Genomic DNA, 13,727 nt, shown 5'->3' with positions numbered 1-13,727 from the left:
AATTAATTCTAAAGAAATTGCATTTTTTGATGTCTTGGTAAAGAAAAAAGGAGAAAAAATTACTACCGATCTTTATTATTGCATGCATATACATCTTATTACAAATGTTTAACTAATGTATTGATGTAGGAAAAATTCAATTAAAATGTGTATATATAAATATATATTATGATGGAAACAATAAACAGACAATAACATAATACAATTGTTTCCTTTCGACTGAGTGGTTGTTCTCATTAAGAGATAAATGTTTGCCTCGGGAAATCCCTATTTGACATCTACTATAAACACCACTAACATCAAACACCCACTACACACACTTACAAGGTAAATATACAGCCTACCTGTATAGAGAGTGACTAAGGTATCGTTTAACACGTGTGTGTAAATCACATGTGTGTTGAGAGCACGGCTACAATTACCCCTCTTAAAAGTTTACCGGATGTGAGGAATTCATCCCAGTTTGTCATAGCATAGGCGTGTTTAGGAAGAACAACCCGGTGAGGATATATACCTTGTTGCACGAGACATCATGGTAAGTTACTTAGAATTTTAATGAGTCTTGATTTCATTCACGAGTATTTCTTACAGTCTCTATCTTTTATAAATCCAATATTTACGTCTGACCTATATACTTGTACAGGTAAACAAATTTGCTTCTATCTCAGTACCTAACGTATCTATACCGAGGGTGTTGATACACAGAACCCACACGCTACTACATACAAATGTGTTGTACAATGTATACATCATCTATGCTGTTTAGAAATCGAGATTTTTGTCGGTAAAGAGGGCAGCGCCTGTAGAGAACGAAGTATTCTGTAAATTGTCTCGTAGCGTGGTTTGCGTATCGTACAAAACATTTATAATCTAACTTTTTTTCGTTTTAGGTTGACAGACTTTCTGAAGAACAAATATCAGGTAATCGAAAAGCATTCATTTGCACTTTTAAGATTTGTATCACTTACAATTATATACGCTATAACTCTGTGTTCTATGTGTCAAATGACCCCAAATTGACGTATTTGTAACATCAAGGAGTTAATTATGACAGTCGGTAAAAGCTACGACATAAATCACATTAAAGATGAATTAATTAATTTTAATGAAACATGCATTAAGGTCATATCTGAAGCACATTAGTGAAACCTACATGGTGCACGCATTGTCTTCGAATCCGTGAACAGATTTCAATAAGGTTGAATTAATTAAAAGTGACACAACATGATTAAATTGTTTTAGGTCTAAAGCCCACAGACAAAGAAGTGTGTTAAATCTGCTACAAAGTACTTTCTACAGCACTGTTCGTAACCTTTATATCCAGATTACAAATGTTAAATATAATAATATCAGATGTATATTTATTGAGTGCAATCGAACTGTTAGTGTAAGGATTGGTGAAACTTTCTGGTGAAATATTCGTTGATGATATCAATACCGTTTAGATATCAAGCATATTACTTTCGAACACCATCACATGCTTTCTGCCTTCCATTACGTGTCTATGTTTATTTAAAGAATTGTGACGGATGTATGACAGTGTTATGTAGTGGACATGTAAATACCTTGACAACATAATGGATGGAAAAAAAAGATATAAAAGGGATCGAAAAAAATAGATCACAAAGGAAACAGTAGCCATCTTGATTAAATAAATATACAATATTGCCAATAACTGGGACCAATTCAAGGTTTTTGACAGAACGAGAATTTCAATTATTGAATAATCAGGTAGATTGCACTATACTGAACTACAGTCATTACTATCCGTCCATAATGATTATCATTAATTTTCCATTATCGAGAGTTTATAAGAAATAATGAAAATCGCCTGGAAATATACTTATATGTCATAAATCAATTAGCATTAATGGATATGGTGAGATACGTATACAGTGCTGCAAGGTGTAAGATACACGTATGTATGTCGATGTAGTTAGTATAATGCACGTGTTGTCTGTAACATGCATGCATGTGTGTGTAGTATTCTCCGATATATTGATTAAATTGTTTAGTACAAAAGCGGTGTAACCGCCTGTTATTTCCACTTTAGTAAAATATTTGTTTAGTCAATAAATTGTATGTTATAAGGGAGCCAGACTTTAAACATTGCGGTGCTACCCTTATGGCCGGTACCAGTTTTATTTAATTGGAATTGGATTATGATTATGTTGACATGATTTTTTTAAAATATGCTTTTCATGTTTTCACTTCATTGTTCCAAATTTTCCCTCGTTATCTATTATTGGTTGTAATTAGTTTTAGTTTTCGTTCAGACTCTGTACAGACACATAAGCAACATTTATATCGATATGGTGGTAATTGGGGGAAATAACAGTACATTTGCTTTCTTATCACTTTCCTCATCTTGGGCTCATACTAAATCAATGTTTCGTTAAATATTTATTTATTATAAATTATTCAGTATTTGTGTTCAGCTTAAACTCAAAACCAAACTAAGCATTGACTTTGATCAGCTATATAAACATTTATCTTATCGATATGCTAGCAATTAACAGTACATGTGCTTTCTTGTCACTTTCCTTATCATATTTGGACAGGCTAGGTAAAGCAAAAACTTGCTCTGTGTCACGTGATTATCAAAGATGCATGACAGTTGTAAGGGAAAAAAGGCCCCCGACAAGATAATTGATGACGCTTTAATGGTATACTCAATTAGAGTGTGGGAACATAGTTTTATGACAATCCGAATCTCCCGGCAAGAACCAGTGTTTCAGTTCTGCGTAAATGAAGTTATGAAACAGATAATTTAATATATACAATATAGATTTTATGTGTGGTCTAGGTGACATGGTGTACGTGTACACGTGCACATCATGACTTACCATTTGTTGATAGGCGTGGGAGTGTGATACAATAACAACGAAAGAATCGCATAAAACGTATTAATCACAAAAACATCAAAGGAAAATTAGCATAAGCTGATAATATTATTCTCCATCTAATTATCATTTCTGCATTGTAGCATAATTAGACAATGTCTGGATAATATTACAACTCTGATTTAATCAAGTGTGTACACATCTAATGTTAATATAATATAATGCGAAGCTTGTGATTGATACAACATTGTTAAAGAGCCAGACCCACTCCTAGACCGATATTATTTGATATCCAAAAAAAAGTCATGATTTTCTATTTTTCTCGGGTAACAAAAGCTCTGACTAACCCTGTAATACCGCAATTTTAAAGTAAATCCCTACCAATCTAACGTAATAAATAGTTTTAAAAAATAATTCGAAACGACTCAGTGCTAATTCATAATTATGCGGGAAGTCCTGCCCTCTGACGTATGCGCAAAGAACTGTGAATAAATCTGCCGTCTTCCAACATGGCAGAAAGCGTGCGAGGGAAGCGGGGAAGAAAACGTGCCTCTGCCTCTCCCTTGGGTTATTTCTCTCGTTCCGCGCCCTCGACCGTCTGGTTCATGCTCTGTATCGCTCTCTGTTTGGCTCTCTCCGTGTAGTATCACTCTAAAATCATATTCATAAATACTCTTATCATCGAATATTCGCTTTAGGTAGATCCATTTCGAAACTGGATGGGAATCATTGTCCCAACGACGTACCCGTCGCAAACTGCAACTGTTTTACAAAATCCACAATATAGCCCCTTCTTATCTAAATGACATTCTCCCGCCTCTAGTTTCCACCATTACTCCATATGATTTAAGAAATAATGATGAATACTCCATTCTATATACTCGTCTACAAACTTTTAAAAATTCTTTCATACCCTCTACTATAAGACCATGGAACGAACTTGATCCTAACATTCGAAGTAAACCCACTTTCAACAGCTTTAGAGAATGTCTTCGTATAAAAAATGAGCCAATCAGAGTACCTGATTTTTATTTGTCTGATGATCGAAAAACAAATATCTTGTTAACTAGACTCCGTCATAATTGTAGTGCATTAAATGCCGATCTATTTAATGCCAACCTAACTGATTCTCCAAACTGTGCATGCGGCTTTGGTTATGAAAACTCTCATCATTTCTTTTTCATCTGCAATAGATTTACTCGACAACGATTACGAATGTTCGAAACCTCCATACATTTTTACCACTTAGTTCAGATAAATTATTATTTGGTAACGAGGATTATTCGTACAATGAAAATGAAGAATTATTCCTTAATGCTCAACAGTTTATTTCGAGCACTCACAGGTTTAACTAGTCAAAGCCCGTGTGTCTCATCTTCATCAGTAAGTCTGGTTCCTTCTGCCAAAGCTGTTAAATTTCACCATTATGTTTTTGTTATATTCTTACTTTATGTTTTAGTAGAGTGAGTCTGAGTAGAGTGTCGTCTGCTGGAATGGTTTTGTATGTGAGCGAATTTGTATGTATGATCCCTTCGTAAATAGTTGTTAAATTATGTGTTGCATACAGTCTCAGTCGGCACGGTGGAAACGGAAATTCTAAGAATGCAAGGAAACAAAAGGAGAACGCCACTTTAGCTTGGGATGTGATGAACATTTGAACAGCTGAGGGAAATGAATAGCGGACAGTGTATCACTGTGCTGACTGTACTGTATGCAACTAGTCACATACATGTATATAGATCTAGTGATGTTAGTGTGTGTATGTGTGTATGCAAATCATTTCAACTATTTCATTATCATTACTATTATTCAAAGAGATGAAGCTCTCTCTCTCTCTCTCTCTCTCTCTCTCTCTCTCTCTCTCTCTCAATATAAATTATCATGTTATCTTCTAATTTTATCTGCCATCTTATGATGTCGTGTACATATGTATGTGTTTAATAATTAGGAGCGGGCGATTATAAGTTCTTGGAACTTGTGCCCAATCCTCTTGCAATATTTTGGCAATAAAATATGTTTAAACTAAACTAAACTAATTTCGCGATGTTCTATATGTTCGTTACCGTACCGTAGCCCCCATTTGAGGGCCTCTTTGCAATTAATCGTAGTTTTTCTCGTAATCTGCACGTTTTTGTGTCATATCTAAGCATTGAAAGATGTGATCATAACATACGTTTCCAAACAGGATATTGATTGCATTTATCGGTAAAATCTCTTTACACGCGATGTCACATGGACGTACTCACCTCTTTCTCCACTTTTGTTTTGGTTCTGACCGCGTCTGAACGTATCACGTGACTTCTCTGGTACCCTTTCAATTTCAAGTTCGAAACTTTATACACGTCTTTATTTCTCTATTATCTATTAGTATACAACGACATTTCCAATCAATAAAATTTGAAAAAAAATATCTATAACAGAGTGGGTTTGGCTCTTTAAACCAAGCATATATCACGAGAATATCACTGAAAAAGCTATTGGTCGCACTTGGTAAAAACAAAACTTGAAGCAAAAAGTAATTACGAACGTCCAATTTCGATATATATATATATTGAAACATGGTAACACAAGTGACGAAAGAAAACTATTTTCGATTCCTGTGAAATATGGGTCTCGAACCCACAATCTACGGCACAACATCGCGCTGCCAAATGAAATGGACAACTGTACCACCCGACATCCCCAATTAAGGAAGTTAATACTGGAATTTCAAGACAAGATCATAGTGGTAAATAGTCTATTTTGTGATATGAACACCTGGATCGCAATGTATATATATTCATGGATACGAATTGTACATAGAATATATGTGTATTAAAAGCAGGTACAATTTCAACGGGAAATTCAAATCTGAAACTATTACTGTTATATATATAGTTTAGTTTACGACCTTATAAAGTAAACAAAAGATTAATGCGTATATTTACAAAAACCACCATGCAATGAGCCAGTACAAGCATTTACCATTTGTAATCTACGCTCAAAATGATCTCGACGTCAAGTTAATCTATACGAAACAGTTATTTAGGAAAGGCTTTGACTGATTGCCAAATTCACTAATTGACAACAAAAGAAAAAGTTCCCACATTTCGATAAATTTTTCCTCATACAAATATCTATTTTTAATTGTTGCAATGCTTTCATAATTGTAGTGTTAGATAATGAGAAAAGTTATATTTTTTTTGCTATGAAATTAGTTATTTGAGCAAAATACTTCGGTAGAAAATACTAATTACAGTGTACCGCGGACATTTGAATGTGATGCGCCCGTACATGTATGCATACGCGGTGAACTGGGCCTTAATTTGGTTATTGTTCAGAAACAGAGGCAGTTGTAAATATTTTTATACCTACAAAACAAATATATGGTTGTTGACTAAAACCAAAATCAAAAGTTGCATTACTATATAATTATATCTACATCCGAGATATAATGAAAGCCTGTTTAACCTTGTAACGAGTATGCTACAGGCAACTGTCATCAAATCAGTCTAAATATTTGTAAAATAACACGGAAATCATAGAAAACGAATCGATACCTCAGTGTTATAGCAGTATCACAATACCAAGGCTGAGAACATAACTTCCTGATGATTACTGGGAGATAGATTGTACATGGTCAATGTCTTAAAATATATGCTGTATTTCGGCGAGGATGAAGAATGACAAAAGTGGCGAACCACCTTTTTTTATCTTTCTGTCCCGAGCCAAAATACAGCTTATATTTGAAGACATTGACCATGTCTTCTATTTACCCTGCAACATTGATTGAAAGTCAGACTATTGAAACATAAACAGTTTTGTTGTTTCATCTGTGTTTAACTGACGTTAACGCCATGCAAAGGAATAAAAACAAAGTATGGTGTATACCATAGGAAAACGATATAATCAGTTGGATTTTTCTCCTTTTTTCAAGCAGGTGATCGATAATGTTAACAAGTAGTCGACAGAAGATCATACTAACGATATATTGTTATCCGTGAACAAGCTTAGTTAATTAAAGTACCCAATAAGATATATTAAATCAGAGTTATCTCCCTTACAGAATACCGGGAGGCTTTCGGTCTGATAGATAAGGATGGGGATGGAACCATTTCTTCAAAAGAGCTAGGGACGGTTGTGAGAGCCTTGGGGCAGTCCCCGACTGAGAAGGAACTGACTGACATGATAAAAGTCATTGATGCTGATGGTGAAGTTTGCGATGAGTCATCACAATTCGCTAGTTTTCGTTTATTTGTATTTGTATAACAGTTGTTGGATTTTTTCTTTAATGTCTTTTTCTTTCTGAATTTATTTATTGTTTTATTATCAATTTATTTTCATTTTCGTGATGTCGTTTTTCTTACGTTCTTAAATTCCAGGTGTTGTTTTCCATTTAGATTTTGGTTGCTTCTTAGTTTATGATATTTTCTTTCAATTTCTTTTCATGCCTGTTAAGTTCCTATTTTTCGTGTCGTCGATAATGAACTTGAATAATATTTTTTCTATCATCAAGTATTTACAAAGTATCATTTTGAATAAACGACACTGTCGATAGAGTAAATCGATGAATCCTCTATTTCCGTTTAAGGCAATGGGACGATAGATTTCCCAGAATTCCTCACTATGATGGTAAACCGGAACCAGAACTCTTCCACCTATGAGGACGAGATGCGCCAGGCTTTCGCCGTGTTCGACAAGGATGGTGATGGTTTTATCACCGGCGACGAACTTCGGCAGGTGATGAATAATCTCGGTGAAACGCTGACGGATGAAGAGGTGAATGAAATGATTGGCGAAGCGGACAGAAACGGCGATAAAAGGATAGATTACAAAGGTATAATTATGTCTGCATGCACTACACCAGAATTTAAGTTCAAATAACTATTAGCTAAATTCATAATGGTAATACCTTCCAAGTAAACACGACACATATAATTATTGATAAAATTTTGTTCCAAATATGAGTTTTTCGATAAAAGTAAATACAGTCGAACTTCGTTATCTCGAATTTGTGTAACTCGATGATACCGTTTCATTCGAAGTATTTCGTCTATTACAGACTTACTTTTCATTACAAATTCGATCTCACTTAAATCGAATACTCGGATAACTCGAAGTTTTCCAACGGTCCCGCCGGCTTCGAAATAACGAAGTTCAACTGCACATATTGAAAAGTTGAAGTTGAAGGCTGTCTGGTCACTATTGTAAAAATAATTCTGTCTATTGTACGTATAAGTTACAGAGTGCCGGCAGTGCCATTCTAGTGGATACCTAGGTAATTTATAGACCACTAACAGTAAGCAATGGGTTAAATATTTCACAAACGTATAAAACATTGTTTTTTTCAGAATTTGTGAAGATGATCCTGAAGACTCACTGACAAATTCATTTGAATAAAAATATCACAAGACTATAAAAGAGACAAATCACTGAATCGGGAGCCGAGAACTTGACATCGTAAAAACATTCCATTTCATTGCTACAATATTGAATGTGATGTATATTTTATGTATCTATGTTCGATGTACGTCCTGTATTACTAATCTATGAGTACCACTATCGTGTGGATGTGTAGACTTACAACTGTGAGTATTCCGTGACCTACTTTTTGAGTGTCTTTTTTCACGTATATACATGTAATAACGGTACACCTGTGTGTATCCCAACCCAGATGTTGTAATTCAGTTCACGTTGACAGAGTTTAAATTATGGAATCAGCAAAATCCAAATATACGATGCTTAAAAAATCAATAATGAATCAAATATTTAAGTGACAAGTAATGTCAATTTCGACATGAGAACGAGGATCGTGATTGTCTGTTTACTTCACTTCAGTGGTTCTGCGGGGTTGTTTTGTGTATTTATCGATATAGCAGTGAATTTGTAATCAATAAACACTTGCTCCCTATACCATTATATGTAAAAGCTGATGTTTAGCTAAGTCACTTTCAAATTCCATTCTTTACTTTATTTTAATTGACCTGTTGTTTTGTGTCTAGCTAAATGCATCCCTGAGCGTTTGTAATTTTTGGTGGCGCTGAAGATTTTTTTTTTATTTTACATTTGTGTTTATCTTTTCAATTAATCTTAGTCATTGTCAGTGATACATCTTTTACATATATCGATCTGAATGATAATTTTTAAATCGTTAAATAACTGTACTAGTAATAAGTAAATAATAGATCAAATGTTGCAATGTTCAGTACTGTGTTAATTTTACCGAAACCGTGCCTCTGTGTATTACAGTTCACACATATAGATCGTGTAATTAGTTTTCTTGTGTAATTAGTTTTCTTGTGTAATTCATTTGACCTCCAACTTTGATATTTCCACTGCTGATGTCAGCTTATTATATATTTTTATATTCGTGTTTATCATTCTGTATTAAAAAATGAACGTGAATCTGCCAATGTCTTCGTGTTTTAAACTTGTGATTACGGACGTTATCGATCAAAAAATCTCGAATATAGGCCTACCTACAGTGATTTCTTAGGTTTGCTCTTGAAGAACTTGTGCTTTACGCATCCAAAACACAGTATTCGTCTCTCTGATATTTAGTTTTCTTTTACGAGATCTAACGTCCTTGCAATAGCAGGAAACATATGAGGATGGGTATCAAAAGAAAAGCTCAGAGTGGAAAACAAAACACTAAAAGAAAGAAAGCAAAATATCAAGATTCCAATTACTGCATCTATATTCGCTCGAGATGCGGTACAAGGGACATAACTCGTGTTATGATTTAACATGTTTACCCTGATGTCTATATTATATACATTTGCTGCACAATGATAGTACTTGTTAGACCGGATATATACATATACTGGTGACCCAGTTAAAATGGACTACACAATTGTAATACTGCAGGGCAAACCCACTATATCAACCTCATTACAAGTTATATTCTATAACGGGCGAACAATGAGTACCGGTTGTTTGTAGATCGTAAGTGACAGCGAGTACACACAATAATAGTTTGCACTTTGTTGAAGTAAAGTTTCTAATATCTACTGTAAAGGAAGACAACTGACATAAGATTGTAAAATTTTCATTGAATTCGATTTGAACCAACCACCATTTTTTGTTGAAAATATATCATTTTTTTACGATCGCGAAAGCAGTGTAAATCAAGGGTAATAACTCCAACAGTATCCAAGTGAGTGATATGAAAGCGAATAGTGGAACACTGCTATGTTTACTGAGGAAACTAAAAACAACTAGCGGAGCGACATACGATTTATTTGATACACTTGGCATGTCCTCGTTATTTTATCCATTTTAAAGAGTCACGTTAGTGCCTGACTAGATCGAGAAAAGGATGAATACCATCTGTTATATTATTTACAATTTTTTGGATGGAATCAGACGATAGTTGAAAACCTATTTCAAGGAACTGTTGAAGACCTCTGAAACAACATCGAGAACTAAATTGTGGAATTGTCGAAGTCATTTTTAGAAAAAATGTCTCAATATATGTTTCGAAGGTGGTGTTTCGTGAAATGTTTCAATGCATATCTCGAATTCGACATCGAGAACCAATCCAAGGATTATCTGAAAGGCAATTCGAGAACTAATTCAAGAATATGTATCAAGAAAAAAGGGCATTTTCAAATGCTTATAAACATGTGTGAATGGAGTTGTAGAGGACTGAATAAATGGAATTGTTATGCTCTTTCAATTAATAAAATTGTCTTACGTTGGGGACAACTGAATTATAGAAAGCCAAAGAAAAAAGTGCCAACCTGACTGATGAACCATTAAAGTGGATGGAATGGAGAAGTGATCGAAATATTTAAATCGGTCAACCGGGTTAGTGACAGATTCATGTAACAGCACAATGGTTATGTCTGTACAGCAATACTCCGAGATCTGGACAGTAAGGTACTGTGTGTAGTACCAGATAATTGCACTTCAGCTTGATCGTTTGAGCGTCAGACTTGTAAGCCAGAGGTCCCGGGTTCGAATCCTAATAGAAGCATTGAAATTAATAATGACCTCTGTTATATGTTTTGAATTTTATTAAGTTATTTAAAGTAGAAAGCGTTAGGAAATCGTGTCTTCTTTGTAAACCAATTCCAACGTTATTTCCAACGAGATTAACCACATATTATCGTGAGTCAGCCGGATTAGCGGCATCTAGTTTAATAAAATGTTCTCCTGAGTCAGCCGGATTAGCGGCATCTAGTTTAATAAAATGTTCTCCTGAGTCAGCCGGATTAGCGGCATCTAGTTTGATAAAATGTTCTCGTGAGTCAGCCGGATTAGCGGCATCTAGTTTAATAAAATGTTCTCGTGAATCAGCCGGATTAGCGGCATCTAGTTTAATCAAATGTTCTCGTGAGTCAGCCGGATTAGCGGCATCTAGTTTATTAAAATGTTCTCGAGAGTCAGCCGGATTAGTGGCACCTAGTTAAACAAGATGTTCTCGAGAGTCAGCCGGATTAGGGGCGGCAGGGCTAACGAAATGTTAGATATGTCTACTGGAATCAGCTTGTTACAGATTAATGAAATATTCTCTTGAGTCAACCATTTTGGTGGCACGAGTCAACCGGATTGGTGCCACAGGGTTGTTGATGGGTCAACCGGATCAGCGGCAGATTAATGAAGGTAGTTATGGTTGAGAACTGAAGCCTGATTGTTTATATCCAATACAGCTTTTGCATGTTGCATGAATTGTAAATATGAAGTGATAGACACAATGACCGTACACTGTATATAACCTACAAGGAACTGCTTTATATTAACCTTAAGGTCTATACTTTAAATATCTTCCGATTTCGCCCGTAAACCAAACTTTGCCCTCAGGAACGGACAAACAAAACACATAAAGATATGGTCTACTAAACGATTTCATTTCCATAAATCAGAATTATTTCTCTGTCGATTTTCGATTCCACTTTGATGTAAGCCTTAGGGTTTGCTTGTGTGTAAATACATAATACCGTTTTTGCCACACGGATGTTATTTTTCGTATAACGACTGTCATATGAGTTCCTGGATTCATAGTTTCTGACCGATAAATATTTCCAGCAGGCATTATTTTAGGAATGGTGAAAATGGCCTTCAATTACACTTAATTCAAATGTAGCGAATTTAATGACTTAGATCAATATACAATGTATGGATTTATTGTAGTAAAATCAACTGATGAATGGAAATACGTTTATACAGACAGACATTGTTAAAACTGCTGTAAGTTTCCATACTGACCCGTGATCATGTGTACCATCTACACCTATATATATATATATATATATATCATGTATGTGGTAGCAGCCAAATTAGACGTGTTAGCGTGTAGTGTCCAATTATGGTAATATATCGTCAACATTATACTTTTGGCAGATATTCCAGGTTTTGCTTTTGATCGTTAATGCGTCGGAGTTTGAGATAAGTAATCTTTCGAATTGGCTTTCATGCTTTATACAAGTTAAAATTCCACCGGTATATCAAAAACAAGTTTTTAAATATGGAATAGGTTTGTATAATGAAAAATGTTTTTCCATGATTGTTATCTCAGTATACACAGCACGCCCTACTTTCAATGTGAAAAGTCTAGATACTTGATAAACACACAAAACAAGTTACCACAGGTAAAGACACGTCACTGGTGACTCAAAAACAACTTAGAAAGTACTGACAATTTAGCAGAATCTTTATTTAAACTCTAATTCAATAAAATGAAGACAATATGTAAACATATAAAGAACTTACACAGATATTCATTAACAATTACAATGAAAATAGGACCAGATGTTCTAGAATGATAACCGTCTTCTGATTCAACGCTGACATTACAATCTATTGCTATGTAATTTTTTGTCGACGCAGTTAAGTGATGTCACGTTCCCAAATGAGAACAAAGATAAAAAGACGACAGAGACAGAATGTTTAGTTCAAGAACCCAACCAGTCTAACTTCATTTCGCACAAGGAAGTAGAATATTTCATAGTGAAAATATTCTGACCACCGTAACATCTCCACTTAATCTTCATCAACTTGCATCTCTCGAAACCCTCCTATTTGAGTTTTGTAGGTAATGGGGTATTTGTTATTACATCAGTCAACCAGTGACTATTGTTTCGATATGTAATAAACTTAATTGTGTTCTTTTCCATTCAAAGATAATTAGAGGCTGTAAAAATAAAAAAGGGGATTTTCTAGTTAAGTTAACTACATTTAGTTTGAAGGACAAACTCATCGCTGTTAAACAGAGCGAGATGAAAACAAGATTTATCTTCTTTCACGTTCGCTGACAAGGAACACATTAACAAACACATAATATCTCTCAACACTTATAATTTACTCTTCACTAAGTTTTCACTGTAAAATTTATTTCCACAGTTTCATGACTATAAAAAGCATGTAGTAGCAAACAGAATCTCGGGAGTGTCTTTATCCAACACTAATCTTGCCAAGTCACTTCTAATAATTATTTCACGTGCTTTGACGAGGAAGACATGGCATTGGGAAACTCACCTCCTTCAAAGGAGAGTTACACGGATATAATGTCTTAGATATGTTCAACTTTATATAGTAAACAGGTATGTCTTACGATTGAAGGACAAACGCATTCGTGTTAAACAGAGCGAGATGAAACAGACTACAAGCTGAAAAATGATGCCAGATTTTTCTTATCATATTAAAAAACATATTTTGCAGGGAAAAACTATTCTACGATGTCTGACTAGTCACGTTTTAGTGATGGTGTTGGATTTAAGTGCATGCAAGGTAAGGGCATGTTTTCATACAACTTCACAATCCAAGGTTTCACTCACTATATAATCACTGGTAAGAACAGATATATGAAAATTGTGAGCAAAATACTTTGGATTTCGTAAGTAATCATAAAAAAATACTCTGACAGCGACATATCTAAGAAAAAGATGTTCTAAAAAGCCAATC

General features: G+C 34.7%; 1 protein-coding gene across 1 annotated transcript in view; it reads left to right on the top strand.

Annotated features, from left to right (window-relative positions):
• LOC132543590 (EF-hand calcium-binding domain-containing protein 6-like) overlaps positions 1–8,911 on the top strand; it is a 38,006-nt gene extending 29,095 nt beyond the window's left edge. Inside the window, exons 9-11 of the mRNA XM_060207105.1 lie at positions 6,889–7,032; positions 7,414–7,659; positions 8,174–8,911. Of these exons, the coding sequence (XP_060063088.1) occupies positions 6,889–7,032; positions 7,414–7,659; positions 8,174–8,205 (422 nt within the window). The 3' untranslated portion in view covers positions 8,206–8,911. The remainder of the gene's footprint in view (positions 1–6,888; positions 7,033–7,413; positions 7,660–8,173) is intronic.
• Positions 8,912–13,727: the final 4,816 nt, after the last annotated feature.

The sequence above is a fragment of the Ylistrum balloti genome, unplaced genomic scaffold, assembly GCF_031769215.1.
Source record: "Ylistrum balloti isolate Yb309-2 unplaced genomic scaffold, AGI_CSIRO_Ybal_v1 Utg369758, whole genome shotgun sequence".
NCBI classification, from domain to species: Eukaryota; Metazoa; Mollusca; class Bivalvia; order Pectinida; family Pectinidae; genus Ylistrum; species Ylistrum balloti.
Note: the sequence above shows the minus strand (reverse complement) of the source record. Positions and strands in the feature narration are given on the sequence as shown.